Source organism: Girardinichthys multiradiatus, chromosome 10 (assembly GCF_021462225.1).
Source record: "Girardinichthys multiradiatus isolate DD_20200921_A chromosome 10, DD_fGirMul_XY1, whole genome shotgun sequence".
In the NCBI taxonomy this organism is placed as follows: domain Eukaryota; kingdom Metazoa; phylum Chordata; class Actinopteri; order Cyprinodontiformes; family Goodeidae; genus Girardinichthys; species Girardinichthys multiradiatus.
In genome coordinates, this window is record NC_061803.1 from 34,166,516 (window position 1) to 34,184,092 (window position 17,577).

Genomic DNA, 17,577 nt, shown 5'->3' on the forward strand with positions numbered 1-17,577 from the left:
AGCTTGGATTTAGACATGAGGACTGTGTGAAGGGTAAAAAGTGATGTTTATTTTACCAAAGTGAGGACTAAACCCAAGATACTTAAAGTGGATAATGCCTGCTCTATGCTTAAAGATTAAATGTATCAGCCAAGGTTGCAATGAGTGGTCACACAATATGGGGCTAAAAACCAAGGAAAAGTGTTTAAAAGGTATTTTCTTTTTCGTGTAATTTTATTTAATTGTTATAATAATTATTCGATACAACCATTTGATAGTTAAAAATAAATAAATAAAAATGTATTGCGGTGGAAGGGTGTCCGTGTAGATGCCTGTTTAAAACACTGCAGTTACGTCAGCACTCCGTTTCCAAACAGCCAGTCGGTTGTTTTAGGGTCTGATAGCAGTTTTTCTGAGCGTATCCGCCTCTTAGCACCTCAGCGGATCTTCTCATGCAGTCTGGCAGAAATGGTCCCGACTGCACTGTGAGCTGATAGGCCTGGTTCGCCTTAAAGCTAGTAGCAATCATGAATGAAATTGATTATATTCATCAGAACAGCTCTGAAAGTCTGCTTTTCGAGGACAAAGAACAAATGAAACAGCTCGGTGCCCTTCAGGATGTTGGTAGAAACCGAACAGCTGGTAAGAAGCGGCTCTGATTTCATGCTGTTAGCTAGCTGTAGCTCTGTGGCTTTACCTCACTGCATTTAATCATTAAGCTTCGGATCATTTAGTCTTGTTTAAAATTAGTTCAACAGCAGGCAGCGGAGACAAAAAACAACCAGAAAACATTACAGGAAGTCAGAAATACCTAAATCCTATCTGCTTTGGTCAGGATTCAGTGAAGTAGCATCACACCCGGATTAGATTTGTTCTCTTTGTGTTTAATTCGGACTAATTGCGTTTTGAAACGCACAGACGAGCTCTGATGTGATTCACTTTCTCTAACGTCAACAAGCATCAAGTTCGTCTTAAAATATGTTGTAATATTTTCAAACAAGTATTTATCGAAACAAACGCTTTTAATTTGAGAAAACATTAACATTAATTTAGAAATGATATTAAGATCATATGTGTAGGTTAAAAGTAAAAAAACTTCATCTTTTTAAAAGCTATTATTCTGCAGTAATTTGCGATCCTCAGTTTACGATGAAAACAAACACAAAAATGGCTTCATTTTAAATTGTTTTACATATTTCCATAAAACATTTATCAAACAATCTGTTAGGAATGTTCTGCATATATTTAGTGGTCAGAATATATTTCACATTTAAAAGTCCAATTGTCGGGTCACATTTACTGTAGAATATGATTTGTTTCGTCTTTAAAAAATTCATACAGAGAATATTCTTTAATTGTTTGTTAAACTTTACATTTGAATCCTGAAATAAAGATAGAAATTATTTAAGATTTTTTTTATTTTTTTATGTGCCAGTAAAGCAGGTGCTCTCTTAATAAATCAGTTAATATTTGGTATATACAGTTATAACCATATATATATATTTATAGTTTAAAAAGACCTGCAAGATTTATTCCTTACTGCCTGGCATTAAATAAGAGTAAACCTTTCTTGTTAGTTAGAATTACCAAATCCTATTTGCCAAATGAAAGAATAATAAGGCAGTTTATAGATTTTTATCATTTTTGTCAAATTCAGAGGTTGACATTCACTAAAAATATCAGGTACTTAAAGACATTAACTTTCATACATTTTAGTAGAAAAATATGCTCATCCACAGGTCAGTTAAACATGGTTTTGTTGGGCCAAAGCTCCGATAATAAACACTGGATATGCTGTAAACAGGAATGGAAAAAACCCTATTATGAATAATATACACGATAGAGGGCATAGCTCAGCCAGTAGCCTAAACAGCACCCAGGAAAAACCGGGAGTCACAGACACGTTTATAGGATGGATGGATGGAGAGAAAATGTAAAATAATTACACATGTATAAAATAAATATGTGATTATTTTAGTTCATCTTGAAATTAAATGTGGTATTAAGAACTGCATTGTCTAAATGTTCTGGCTCAGGTTTCATTAAATCATTTCAGTGCAATAGTTAACATTAGGCCTGCAAGGATACATTCAGCTCACAACACATTTTAGAAAACTAAGAATCCCCTCTGCTTCTTTTCAACATGACCAAATATTGAGCATTCCCTTAATAATCTGTTTGAAACCGAAACCTACAGTATTTTATGGCTTAATTCTGTTTGCCTTCAGCATGAGTAAATTGTGCTGTTTGAAAGGTTCTGGAAATACGGCAGCTGAAAGAACAAAACAGAGCCCTAGATCCTGGTACATTTTTAACAAATGTTATAGGAATTGTGCAGGATTGTTCTCCTCAGTTGCCTAAATAAAATAAAACATATGTTTCACTAGTAATAACATATTCTAAACATTGAGTTGTTTTGGCTTTTCACATCTTTACTTAAAAAAAAAAAAATCACCGTTTTCTCCTATTGCTCGCTGACAATTTCCATGGGTTCCTGCCAGCAGTGTTCATGTTTTCCCTGTTTTTCTCTCCATTAAAAAAAGACCTGGCCCAGTGCTTCATTGTTTTCTGTGTGAGCTTTGTGTCCTCCCACAGCCCCCAGCCAGTTACAGCAGATGGCCCAATCATGCTGAGCCCGGCTGTACTGGAGGTTTCTTGCTGTTAATAGGGAGTGGTTTCTTTTCACTGCTGCCGCATGCTTGCTCAGGATGGGGGATTGTTGCAATAGGCTTGTTTCTTTAGGCAACTCTTTAAAAAGTAAAGAGTTGTCTATCTTACAAAGCCCAATAGATTGCATGAAGTCATTTACTTTGCAATAATTGTTCATTGTGTGGCAACAATAACAAGGAATGACTCCCTTTTTAACAAGACGAGAAAAACATCGCCGGAGTCGGTTTCAGTATGACCGGCCATCTGCTGTGTGCTTTAGACCATCCAGCTTGGCCCATGAAACCAATGTCCAAATGCATTTAGTGCTTTAAGTACAAGTAAAGCTCTTGTGCTCCGTTATTTACATGTTGTCTGTATCCATTTCTGCTGATCATCATATTTCTGACATAGACGGACGTATAATCTACATGCGTAGCTTTCTCTGTACCACTGACTGAGGTTAAGATCATGTTCTGTTCAGGAGGAAAAGTTCTACAAAACCTTAATTTCGAATCGACGTTCTTTCTGCAGAGAAATGATTTAACCTGAAGGTTTTGTGCACCCATTGGAATAAAAACTAGGGGTGCAATGAATGATCAGCCCCGATTTCCTTCAGTTTGGGTGATCAGCCGATACTTCTATGTGAAGCCGATCTTATCCACCGATTTTATCTACATTCACAAAGGTCTGAAAAACCACCACTGTCCCCTTTTGCTCTGCGGTCAGAGAGGACTGAGTGACAGACCCGCCCACCAGGTTTCAAATCCACTTGCACATTTAACAATAGTTACCCTACTATTGCCAACTTAGTGGCTTAGAAGCCACAAAGCTGCTGCATGTGGGCCTTTTCTTTTTGCACTACAAGGAAACCCTAAACTTGGGGCACTTTATTGGTGATCTAAGTTGTTTTGTAAGTTTGTTGTCAACTGACCTCAAACCATGTGATTTTGTAAAAGCAAAATACTGCTGTGCACTTTATTTCTGACACTCAAAACAGGCCTGTAGTCTAACCTGTTGTGCACGCTTTGTTTGTTTTTAAAATGTGAAAAATGAAAGACTAAAGGATCTTTTTTTAGTTTAGTTAATTTAGTAGTTTGGACTGCAATGCTCTAAACGTTTCATTTATATTTAAGAACACTACTTCATGTGCCATTAAAACAAGTTTGTATTGTTTCAAGGGTATTCAATGTTTTTCAAGATAAGACTGGAACATTGAAGGTGTATTGTGACCTTATAACACCTGAATCGGCGGGTCAGGCTTTCTAAAGATCAGTGATCGGTGATCGACCAGAAAACTGCAGTCGGTGCACCCCTAATTAAAACTCATCTGCACAAATCGAGACTTGTCATCCTTTAGGCTTTGTACTGTAGCACTGCATCAAACCTGTTCCACGATAACATTTTAGCCTTTAATCTCAGAGTCAATAAGGACCTTTAACTTCCTCCTGAACTTTGCCATTGGTGGGTCAGCTAACCCTCATTCTGTATCCACACCTTTCATATGATTGCTTGACGCTGCAAACACAACATTGAACCAGGAGTACTTTCTATGAGCAGAATATGATAATATAGAGCATAAAGTATATCTAGAAAGTGTAGGGAATGATGTTTCATTATCCCTGAACTTTCATTAGTTGAACTCTGAACATAAAAAATTCTGTTTTATTCTGTAAATTGAGCTTAAAGTAGGTGCTGTGAAGTTACTCAAACAGATCTGACAAAGAGCAAAAGGCACTTGACCAAATATACACTTTATAAAGTCAGATAGCAATAAAAACTAAACTATATTGGTGTACATAAGTCAGTCTTAGTTAACATCTCACTGAATAATCTTTATCACAAATGTAAAGAAGCAAAGAGATTCTGTATATTTTCCAGACCAGTAGTCTATAATCTATTAATAAAATAAAAAAAAGAAAATAGAAAAAAACAAGTAAATGACTAACTCTACTGCAACTTTGTTTCTGGTTTTTAGATCCCTAAAGGTTTAGAAACTCTGTGACAAAAATAAACAACTAAAATCTTGCAGGAATTTTACACCAAATCAAAGAAATATAACAAAGCATACAATTAAAAATAAACGAGTCCATATTTAAAGTTTAACAAATCACAAATCACTATTTAAAATCACCTAGTCATGGGCTATTTCAAAAGCTTTCTGATTTCTAAATTTGCAAAAGAAACATATTTAAAAGACATCTATATACTGTCAGATATTCCAACAAGACAGTTTGAGCAGAACACCTCAAGTTTATGAAATCATTGATATCTTGGAGATTCGAGGATACCATCAGTGTGGTGGAATAGGAGGATACAATGGCTGAGGATAAATGTCCAGAATGACATTTTAAGGGTCTTAAATAAAGGCAGTTAAATTGGCTGAAAGGTCAGATCTGGGTTGTGCTGCAGTAACTAATAACAAATGCCAGGTGTGGAAGGATAGATGTGAGCAAAGTGATGGGATCTATCAAAAGTCTAAAAGTATTTAGAGATTCCAAGGAAACCCTACCACCCGATTTATCTATGAACTGTCAATTCCTGTTTCCTGCAGATGATGAGCAGCTGTTAATGATTAAAGAAGAGCGACCCTTTGATTGGAACTCCAGTGAAGACGAGCAAGACCCAGAGCACTTCCACATGAAGGAGGAACACGAGGAAGTCTGGACCAATCAGGATGAAGAGCAGCTTTATGGAGAGGAGGATCTCACCAGTTTCCCCTTAAATGTTATTGTCAAGAGTGAAGATGAAGAAGAAGAGGAATATCAGTCTTCACATCTTTATCATAGGCAAACTGAACACAATAGTGAGACAGAACCTCTGAGCGGTAGCTCAGTTCAGTTTATAAAAACAGAACCCGAAGATGAAAACTGTTCTGGACCAGAATCAACAAGAAAGCCCGGTCTAAACAATTACCTTCAGATAAAAACAGCTGGAAAGGCTTCTGACTCTTCTGAGACGGAAGTCAGTGACAATGATGACCACTGGCAGGAACCGCTGCCGGATTGTGGAGCAGAAATTAGACGCAAAGGTTTGAATGAGGGCAGAACAGCTGATTCAGGAGACACAGCCAAGGCGCTGTATAGCTGCTTCGAGTGTGACAAACAATATTTCTACAAGCAATCCCTCCATAGACACATGAAGTGTCATTCTTCCAGTTCGGATAAAACAAATCGCTGCGTTGGCCAGAAAAACTCTGATTCAGACCCAGCAGTGGCGAAGAAAGAGAAAGTGTTCATTTGTGACGTCTGTGGGCATGGATTTAACCAAAGGACAAATCTTACCACGCACAAGAGAGTCCACACAGGCGAGAAACCGTTCAGGTGTGAAGACTGCGGCAAAAGATTTAACCAACGAGGTAATCTGCGCAATCATAAGCGAATCCACACAGGAGAGAGGCCGTTCATATGCGACTTCTGTGGCGAGAGGTTCAGGAATCAGGGGATTCTGCAGGCGCACATGAGGGTCCACACCGGAGAGAAGCCTTTTGTTTGTGCCGTCTGTGGCAGGAAATTTTCCCGTAAAACGCATTTTGAGACTCACATGAGAGTCCACACAGGAGAAAGGCCGTTTAGCTGTGGTATCTGCGGCAAAGATTTTCGCCATAAGCTGCATTACCAGGAGCACATCCGGGTCCACACCGGAGAGCTGCCGTTTCCTTGTGAGGTTTGTGGAAAGAAATTTCGACTTCAGTGTAATTTAAAGAGACACCTGAGAGTTCACACGGGTGAGAAACCCTTTGGCTGTGACGAATGCGGTAAGACGTTCAGTTGCAAATCACATCTTAAGCGGCACACAAAGGTCCACACGGGTGTGCGGCCCTTCTCCTGCGAGATTTGTGGCGATACGTTTGCAGAACCGGGAGCTGTGAAGAGCCACATCCTAGTCCACACGGGAGAGAAGCCGTTCGAGTGCGACGTCTGTGGGAAAACGTTTAGACAAAAAAGCACGCTTACGAGGCACAAAGTCGTTCACACAGGAGAGAAACCGTTCTGCTGTGCTTTGTGTGGTGCAAGATTCACACAGCAGTGTAATTTAAAGACTCACATGAGGCTCCACACAAGATGAAGCAAGTCAAATTTTAATTAATCTGTTTATATGTAGAGCTTTATCTTCTACTCATATCTGTATGTTTACAGTGATTATACCCTGAGTGATTACTATATGTTTTCTGATTAACTTCAGCAGAATAACTGACATAAACTATAAGGAGTGAAGTTTCCATTCACCTGGAAACTCTCCTGCTTTACGTCTTCAGCCAAGTCCCCCAGCTCCTCAGATCCACAGACTGATCTTCTTAATTTTGGTTTAACACATGCTTTTTCCAGTTTGTATTTTCCTGCTTCCTTTAGTCTTAGCAGAAGGACAGACTGAAGGGAAGGAATCAATGATGTATGATGTGAGGATCACTGCAGGAAGGAAAACCTTTGGATAGGTGCAATATTTGCATTAGAATGAGTGAAACATTGTGTCCCAGAGCTCTTAATCCGATTATTCCATGCAACACGTAAACAGTAATAATTTCATTGGAGGATTGTCTTATTGTGGACTAAAAAATCAATAAGGTAATAGTATAAAAATGAGGGGCTGCACAGTGGCGCAGTTGGAAGCACTTGCCTTGCAGCAAGAAGGTCCTGGGTTCGACCCCGGCCGGGGGTCTTTCTGCATTGAGTTTGCATGCTCTCCCCACACGTGTGGGTTCTCACTGGGTACTCTGGCTTCCTCCCACAGTCCAAAAACATGACTGTTAGGTTAATTTGTTTCTCTAAATTGTGAATGAGTGTGCGCAGTTGTTTGTCTTGTGTACAGGTCCTTCTCAAAATATTAGCATATTGTGATAAAGTTTATTATTTTCCATAATGTCATGATGAAAATTTAACATTCATATATTTTAGATTCATTGCACACTAACTGAAATATTTCAGGTCTTTTATTGTCTTAATACGGATGATTTTGGCATACAGCTCATGAAAACCCAAAATTCCTATCTCACAAAATTAGCATATCATTAAAAGGGTCTCTAAACGAGCTATGAACCTAATCATCTGAATCAACGAGTTAACTCTAAACACCTGCAAAAGATTGCTGAGGCCTTTAAAACTCCCAGCCTGGTTCATCACTCAAAACCCCAATCATGGGTAAGACTGCCGACCTGACTGCTGTCCAGAAGGCCACTATTGGCACCCTCAAGCAAGAGGGTAAGACACAGAAAGAAATTTCTGAACGAATAGGCTGTTCCCAGAGTGCTGTATCAAGGCACCTCAATGGGAAGTCTGTAGGAAGGAAAAATGTGGCAGAAAACGCTGCACAACGAGAAGAGGTGACCGGACCCTGAGGAAGATTGTGGAGAAGGGCCGATTCCAGACCTTGGGGGACCTGCGGAAGCAGTGGACTGAGTCTGGAGTAGAAACATCCAGAGCCACCGTGCACAGGCGTGTGCAGGAAATGGGCTACAGGTGCCGCATTCCCCAGACCTGGGCTACAGAGAAGCAGCACTGGACTGTTGCTCAGTGGTCCAAAGTACTTTTTTCGGATGAAAGCAAATTCTGCATGTCATTCGGAAATCAAGGTGCCAGAGTCTTGAGGAAGACTGGGGAGAAGGAAATGCCAAAATGCCAGAAGTCCAGTGTCAAGTACCCACAGTCAGTGATGGTCTGGGGTGCCGTGTCAGCTGCTGGTGTTGGTCCACTGTGTTTTATCAAGGGCAGGGTCAATGCAGCTAGCTATCAGGAGATTTTGGAGCACTTCATGCTTCCATCTGCTGAAAAGCTTTATGGAGATGAAGATTTCATTTTTCAGCACGACCTGGCACCTGCTCACAGTTCCAAAACCACTGGTAAATGGTTTACTGACCATGGTATCACTGTGCTCAATTGGCCTGCCAACTCTCCTGACCTGAACCCCATAGAGAATCTGTGGGATATTGTGAAGAGAACGTTGAGAGACTCAAGACCCAACACTCTGGATGAGCTAAAGGCCGCTATCGAAGCATCCTGGGCCTCCATAAGACCTCAGCAGTGCCACAGGCTGATTGCCTCCATGCCACGCCGCATTGAAGCAGTCATTTCTGCAAAAGGATTCCCGACCAAGTATTGAGTGCATAACTGTACATGATTATTTGAAGGTTGACGTTTTTTGTATTAAAAACACTTTTCTTTTATTGGTCGGATGAAATATGCTAATTTTGTGAGATAGGAATTTTGGGTTTTTATGAGCTGTATGCCAAAATCATCCGTATTAAGACAATAAAAGACCTGAAATATTTCAGTTAGTGTGCAATGAATCTAAAATATATGAATGTTAAATTTTCATCATGACATTATGGAAAATAATGAACTTTATCACAATATGCTAATATTTTGAGAAGGACCTGTATGTCTCTGTGTTGCCATGTGATGGACTGGCGACCTGTCCAGGGTTTACCAAGCTTCCTGGCCATAGACTGCTGGAGATAGGCACCAGCTTCCCCGCGACCCACTATGGAAGAAGCGGTAGAAAATGACTGACTGACTGACTAGAAAATAATGAACATTAGTTCTCAGTGCTTTCTAATACAGGTTATTCACTTAATAGACCGATTAGAGTACCTCAAACATCCATCCATTGTTTTGACCTGCTTATCCTTGCAGGGCTTTGGGGAGGGCTGGTACCAATCTCCAGCGGTCATTGGGCAAGAGGCAGGTCACACCCTGGACAGGTTCTCATAGGATCACAGACCTAACAGTCGTGTTTTTGGACCCTGAATTCCTTGGAGAGAACCCACACATGCACAGAGAAACCATGTAAACGCCCTGTTGAAGTACTTCAAACTGGGATTCGAACCCAGTAACGTCTTGCTGCAAGGCAACAGTGCAGCCAAAATAATCGGACGCGTTATCATTTGTCAAACTACTGTTTTAATGTAACTTCTTAACAAGGTGAATTTACACTCAAACATAAATCTGCGGTAATTTCATTGGGAAGTCATTTTCCAGCACATTTTCAAAAGCCAGTATGTGACGATCCGTTATTTTAACCAGGCTTCTTGCTAAGCTGTAAAAGCATTTCCAGCACAACATTCAGGCTCTTCATTGTTGCAGGTTTCATGTTGTGTTCTTTATGCTTTCCTCTCTGTGTCCTGCATGTTGTTTTTAAATCAGTTTAGCTGCAACACGACATTTCACTGAGCGCCACAGTTTGCATACCCGCTGCTAACAGGCTGTGCACGCTCACAGAGGGCAGAACACTCCTGTTCTGATCCTGTGGAAAACATTCCCCCTTCTTTTACTAGCTTTTTGTTCACTTAACATGTGATTTCATATAGAAATGAGTACAATTATTTAAAAAAAACAAATTTAAAAGAAGTCCTTAGACTAATGTGTGTAAATTAATTTCTTTTTCTCTTCCTCCTTGAAAAGCATAAAAAAAACCTCTACTGCAGGTATTTACCTGAATTCAAACTTTATATCCCACTAAAGGATCAAAATGATGTTTTTTGTTTAAAAGTGTTACTATTTGTAAAAACTGTTTATCATGCACAGTTTTTACATATAGTAATAAACAGAAAGATCCAGGCAAGGCAATGTAAACCACAGCATCTTACTGTAGATATGCAAACTATGCAAAACTGATGGAAAGGAGCAAAATAACAAGAGGTCATTGATTGTGCAGCTGTGTTTCAGAGAATAAAGCTGGAATTCATGTGAGTGTTTTAGCTGGGATGTTGGAAAAGTCTGCTATTATTAGACAAAATATAAAAACAAATAATGTTAGTAATAGTTTATCTTTCTAACACATGTATTTATTTATACTGTAAATTGTTTATGTGAATTGTTCAGTGCAGTTAAAGCAGTTAGGTCCTTGTGTGTTTATTAGGTGTGATTCTGTATTTGTAGACTTTCACAGAAATATTTGCAACATATTATAATTTATAAAAATTAAAGGTTTGAGTCATAATTTCTTGTTTCTTAAATAAAGGTATAAAATATTGAACTGACTGAAATTTCTCCTGTTTAAGTGATTTTTTTTTTCAGCTCACCTTAATGGAGCTAGAATCTTATTTTCAGTCATGCCGGCCTATCTTTGGGGTTTTTCACAGATCTAGCGAAAGAAAAGGGAGCAGATTTTGTCTCTGAGATCAGCTGCTCCTAACAATGACGTTTAAAGATCCAAGATTTGAGTTAAGTGGCTAAACAAACAATAATGGACTGAAAAGTGAGTGAAAAAGAAGCAAAAGTCCAAAGAAAAACTCTTAAGACCTTCAGAAAGTCTGGTAAACTATGGATTAAAAAAACAGCAGATTAAAGGCAGAAAATTAGAGAAGATTTAAGACTTTTGCACAGTTATATATGTAGAAATCCATCCTTCAAATAATCCCCCCTGCATGTCTCCCGGGCGTGGCAGGGCCATTATTGAGCATCATCCGTTAAAGTGGAGTTATGACCACTTTATCTTCACTGATCCTTAATATTAAACATTTCAAAGTATGTTTCGACCATTCAGCTCCATTTTCCATGCCGTGTTTATGTCTGCAGACTGCAGTCACACAGAGAAAGAGAATGGTTCAATAAAACGCTGCAGGCTGTGGATCTCTAACAGACCAAAGTCTCACTGTTGGCAAGATTCACTGAAGGAGTATTCTTATTCTTTTTCTAACCATCACACATTCCTGGAACCATCTGTTTTATTGTAATAAACAAGATTTATTCAAGATTACTGCAGATTCCGATAAAGATTGTGAAATATATCTGCTTGCTTTCTTTAGAGACAGGAATTGTATAGCAGCCAGTGATTAGTGTGGTGCATTCAGCAGCAGTGACAGCCTGCAGGTCCCGCAGTGCCGCAGAGACACTTCATGAAGCTTTACCATCTGTGCAGGCAGAGAACCGACTGCTAGAACGTCTCTGGTGATGTTTTACTGGTCTCTATGTTTTGCCCTATTTTTGTGAGGTTCTTAAAATGTTGGGGCTCAGAAGGAGCATTGTTTGGCAGGTGGATTTTATGTGACAGACCAAAGCAAAGTGAAAACAATTACCAATGGTTTTCAAATTTGTAACTACGAATCTAAAGTGTAGTAGATTTTTTTTATTCTGCACCCTGATACCCTTAAATAAAACCCAGTGAAACATGTCTTCAGAAGGAGACCTAATTAGCAAATAGTCCACCTACAGTGGCTTGTAAAAATCGTTATACCCCTTGAACTTCTCCACATATTGTCACATTACAACCACAAACATACTGCACACTGCACAAGTTTTGGAAATCATGTATAATTTTCATTCCACTTCACAGTTGTATACCACTTAGTGTTGGTCTTTCACATAAAATTCCAGTAAAATATATTTATGTTTGTGGTTGTAATGTGACAATATGTGGAGAAGTTCAAGGGGTATGAATACTTGTACAAGCCACTGTATGTGTCATTTAATCTCAGTATAAAAGCGACGGCTCTGTGAAGACCTTAGGGGTTTTATCAGAGAATATTGGAGAACAAACAGCATCATAACGACCAAGAAACGCAGCAGACAAATCAGGTTGACCAGGTTAGGTGAAACATCTGATTGAGCACTATTCAAACCATCATCTGGAAATGAAAACTGCAAACCTACCAAGGCCAGGCAAGGAGAACATTAATCAGAAGAACAGCCAAGAATCTAATGTCAGGGAGGGCTGTGAATGAATGCTTCAAACTAATACACACAGATTAAAAACATCACTAGCTGTGTTCTGCTGAAAGAGCTCTGTGGGTGTTTGCGGTGGGTGAATTGAGGGAAGTTCACCAGGAGATAGACCCATCCCCCAATATTCACTCCACTGGACCAGATAAGTGTGAAACAACTGACTGCAGTGTGGTTCAACTGATGTTTTCACAAGAGAAACCAAAGGCAGAGCAAGTCAATATAGTGTCAGAATCAAACATCTGAAAGATCATTTAACAGTTATCCTCAGGAGAATTTTCTTTTTTACCAGGATGAGACCTGCAGTGAAAACAGACTCAGGAAGGGAGACCATCTGTCGTCACCGACGGGAGGGTGAGAGGACAGACGGAGAGAAACAACAAAGACACAGCAGCTTTAATTGGATTTTAGCTGTTCAAGCTGTCTCTCAAAAAGGCAACATTTCAGAACTTCTTTGAATACCTTAATTTAAACTCAGTTTACTCATAATGCACCAAGAAGACTACAAATATCACCTAAGGACACTTTCTAAGGCAAACAGATACGATACGTGTCCAGCCAATAAATCAAAAGTTGTCTGTATGAATAAACCAGCAGATTGCATCAAGTCATTAACTGTGCAGCATCCTTTCTTTTTAATAAACATGTGGCGACTGTGGAGAGGAAAAATCCCCCTTTAACAGCAAGAAACCACTGGCAGAGCAGGAATCAGACCAGAGTATGAGCAGCCATCTGGTTTACTGAATGAGTGGACAGGAAGCAGAATCAGAAAAATACAGAACTCCAGCCCCGAGCAGTGGGGGGGGGGATAGAAAACAAAGATTTAATGGCAGCAGAGCTCCCTTATTGTTTCCATGCAGCACACAACGTGTGCCAGTTTCTGAGCATGGCTCCTGTGTAGAGAACTTTGACAAATTCAGACCATTTACAGCTAAACAGAGAAGCATTGAACAAGGAGGGATTTGTGTGCAGGAAAGAAACATTCACACAATCCAGTAATTCACTCAAAGTTTGGTTGAAACAGGGAGAGATGAATAATGTCCAGGAACTAAGTTGCAGGGAATTAATGAATTTTTGCACAAACACGTGTAAATATTGACATAAAAATTGTATATGAACAGATTTAGACTTGTAGTTAATGTACAGTATGCTACTCTAGATTGTTATAACCTTTCTGGACTTTTACAACGTTTGAACTTGGATAAACCCAATCAGACGCAGATGTCAAGAAATCCAGCATCTTTAATTCTATCTCTCTGCTACCATCTAGTGGTGCATGTGGTCCCTAATCTGTCACCTAGTGAAAAATAAATGTCACCATGTGTTTGACGAGCCATGATAACCAAGAAGATAGCCAAGCAAGAACTACATACAGGGGTTGGACAATGAAACTGAAACACCTGTCATTTTAGTGTGGGAGGTTTCATGGCTAAATTGGAACAGCCTGGTAGCCAGTCTTCATTGATTGCACATTGCACCAGTAAGAGCAGAGTGTGAAGGTTCAATTAGCAGGGTAAGAGCACAGTTTTGCTCAAAATATTGAAATGCACACAACATTATGGGTGACATACCAGAGTTCAAAAGAGGACAAATTGTTGGTGCACGTCTTGCTGGCGCATCTGTGACCAAGACAGCAAGTCTTTGTGATGTATCAAGAGCCACGGTATCCAGGGTAATGTCAGTATACCACCAAGAAGGACGAACCACATCCAACAGGATTAACTGTGGACACAAGAGGAAGCTGTCTGAAAGGGATGTTTGAGTGCTAACCCGGATTGTATCCAAAAAACAGAAAACCACGGCTGCCCAAATCACGGCAGAATTAAATGTGCACCTCAACTCTCCTGTTTCCACCAGAACTGTCCGTTGGGAGCTCCACAGGGTCAATATACACGGCCGGGCTGCTATAGCCAAACCTTTGGTCACTCATGCCAATGCCAAACGTAGGTTTCAATGGTGCAAGGAGCGCAAATCTTGGGCTGTGGACAATGTGAAACATGTATAGTTCTCTGATGAGTCCACCTTTACTGTTTTCCCCACATCCGAGAGTTATGGTGTGGAGAAGCCCCAAAGAAGCGTACCACCCAGACTGTTGCATGCCCAGAGTGAAGCATGGGGGTGGATCAGTGATGGTTTGGGCTGCCATATCATGGCATTCCCTTGTCCCAATACGTGTGCTAGATGGGCACGTCACTGCTGAGGACTACCGAACCATTCTTGAGGACCATGTGCATCCAATGGTTCAAACATCATATCCTGAAGGCGGTGCCATGTATCAGGATGACAATGCACCAATACACACAGCAAGACTGGTGAAAGATTGGTTTGATGAACATGAAAGTGAAGTTGAACATCTCCCATGGCCTGCACAGTCACCAGATCTAAATATTATTGAGCCACTTTGGGGTGTTTTGGAGGAGCGAGTCAGGAAACGTTTTCCTCCACCAGTATCACGTAGTGACCTGGCCACTATCCTGCAAGAAGAATGGCTTAAAATCCCTCTGACCACTGTGCAGGACTTGTATATGTCATTCCCAAGACGAATTGACGCTGTATTGGCCGCAAAAGGAGGCCCTACACCATACTAATAAATGATTGTGGTCTAAAACCAGGTGTTTCAGTTTCATTGTCCAACCCCTGTACTATACATCCACCTTGACTGGCTGCATGAAAGCCTCCACCTGATGCTACACATAGATCCTGTAATCAGAGCTTCACAACATTGGCAGGAAACTGAAACCTTCATAAAGATCTCACTGTGGAAAAGATCTTAGTTCAAAGCGATTGTGTGCAGGATAAGTAGGTCAGGGTAAATAAACATCTATGGTGCTGTGGGTGTCAAGAAGCATCAAAACATTCACACCTAGCCCACACTGTGGCAGAAAGATGCATGAAACGTTTTAAAATGTAGACTAACACAGCTGCACGTTGCCCTGGTGGCTCTGTGTCCAACCCCTGTACTATACATCCACCTTGACTGGCTGCATGAAAGCCTCCACCTGATGCTACACATAGATCCTGTAATCAGAGCTTCACAACATTGGCAGGAAACTGAAACCTTCATAAAGATCTCACTGTGGAAAAGATCTTAGTTCAAAGCGATTGTGTGCAGGATAAGTAGGTCAGGGTAAATAAACATCTATGGTGCTGTGGGTGTCAAGAAGCATCAAAACATTCACACCTAGCCCACACTGTGGCAGAAAGATGCATGAAACGTTTTAAAATGTAGACTAACACAGCTGCACGTTGCCCTGGTGGCTCTGCTGTTTCTTTTTAAAATGGTATTTAGTGCTTGTTCTTGTATGATGGCAAGCTGCTGATTTATTTTCCATTATAGATTATATATTCCCTACTGATGAGAGTGAAGCTGCTTAGTTAAAGATGTTCAGCAGAGATCTGAAGAACATTAAGGCTTGACAGCATCAGTCTGAGGGTAACACTTACATTAACTAAGATTCTTATTAGATTAATTATGTCTGCATACAATTTAATTTGAATCTTTTCATTTGACTGAACTGATATTTTTTTTGATGAATTGGTGCTATAATAATAAATTGAATAAACAAATACGTCAGTCGAGACTCCATTCAAATAACATTCACTGAGAGGCAGCAGCGAGGAACATTTAATATATGACTGATAGAAACGTTTAGACATGCATCACAAAGCTGGATGAAATAATGTCCTTTTTGTTTCCTAAACAAAATGCAGCACTCTAAAATATCTATATGTTTGTTAAATTATTAGGTTCAAGAAATCTTAAATGTTTACCTGATTAGGGTTAAATTTGTGTGCATTTCAGGTTTGATAACCTGACGGATTGGCGACCTGTCCAGGGTGTACCCCGACTCCTGCCCATAGACTGCTGGAGATAGGAACCAGCTCCCCCATGACCCACTCTGGAAGAAGCAGTAGAAAATGACTGACTGACTTCACAGGTCAATTAAATAATTCTCCTCACTTAAACCAATAAACGTCTTGTTTACTCTCTGTTAACATTCATTGCGCAATCCATGATGAAGACCATATCTGTTATTAATTTATGTGCTGGAAAGATTCTTTGGTATGTTACGTGGAATAATGATATTCCAGTCTATGGGATGGGTGGTGCTTGGATCCTGGGTTCAAAATACTTAAGTTCAGTGATGTATGTTAACTACAGTAAACATAAACCTGTTAGTTGAATGTTTTGGCCATCTTTTACAGGATTTAAATTAGATAACACAGGCAATGCTTCTAAAATGCTTAATAATTGTGTAAAAAACGTCAACGGCCGAGTCATTCTGTAATTGCGACCTCATGCTGCCAGACATTTTGGCAGTGCTGTAAACTCTGACTCATGGCCTGTCCCACCCCGACCACATGGCACTGCGCTCATCTGGCTTCATCTCCCCCTCCCTCTCTGCCCAACAGCAGGAAGCAGCAACATGGTTGACCAGTGCGTAACTTCAGAGGGACTCAACAGGAAGATGGAGGCCCTGCTGACCTAAACTGTCCACCTTTTAAAGATTCTTCCTCTTCTCATGCTGTATATAAAGGATTTTGCCTCAAAGAAAAGTTAAATATTTTTTGCTCATAAAAAGAACTCTGTCAAAAACAACTTACCTGTGAAGAGCTTTTGGCTGCTGTACAGACACAAACCTCAAGCACAATTGGATTTTGGTCCTCTCCACTCTTCCTCTAGAGTCTGGGACCTTGATTTACAAAAAAATATGCAGAATTTACCTTTATCTGAAAACAGGGCTTTGGACCATTGAGCAACAGTTCAGTTCTTTTTCTCCTTTCTCACCCACGTAAGGCGATTCTGACGTCGTTTCTGGTTCAGAAGTGGTTAGACATGAGGAGTGCGACATTTGTAGCCCATGTCTAGTATTCGTTTATGTGTGGTGGCTCTTGATGCTCTGATTCCAGCCTTAGTCCACTCCTTGTGAAGCTCCCCCAAATTCTGAATGGATTTCGTTTGACAATCCTCTCAAGGCTGCACTTCTCCCGGTTGCTGGTGTACCTTTTCCTGACAAACTTCTTCCTTCCACTCAATTTTGAGTTAAAATGCTTGGATACGGAACAAGCTATTTAGTTCATTAGCGATTAGGGTGTGACACCATGAGTATCCAATAATGAACTTTTTCACAGTATTCAAAATTCTGAAACATTGAATTGAGGGTTTTCTTTACCTGTAAGCCATGGTCATCTATATATATAAAATTATATGTGTAATGATTCTATAAGTTTCACTATCTGAGATGACTAGCAAAAAATATTACATTATTACATTATTATCTTTTGCAATATTCAA

General features: G+C 39.9%; 1 protein-coding gene across 1 annotated transcript; it reads left to right on the forward strand.

Annotated features, from left to right (window-relative positions):
* Positions 1–348: 348 nt before the first annotated feature.
* Positions 349–7,334, forward strand: LOC124875701 (gastrula zinc finger protein XlCGF57.1-like). Its single transcript, XM_047378014.1, has 2 exons — positions 349–621; positions 5,180–7,334. The coding sequence occupies exons 1-2, from the start codon at positions 507–509 to the stop codon at positions 6,691–6,693; spliced, it is 1,629 nt and encodes a 542-aa protein (XP_047233970.1). The 5' UTR covers positions 349–506; the 3' UTR covers positions 6,694–7,334.
* Positions 7,335–17,577: the final 10,243 nt, after the last annotated feature.

Bases quoted from the DNA above. Each gene is read 5' to 3' on its own strand.
- LOC124875701 (XM_047378014.1), top strand. From the start codon at position 507: ATGAATGAAATTGATTATATTCATCAGAACAGCTCTGAAAGTCTGCTT. The intron at 622-5,179 runs GTAAGAAGCGGC...TGTTTCCTGCAG, and splicing joins TGGTAGAAACCGAACAGCTG to ATGATGAGCAGCTGTTAATG.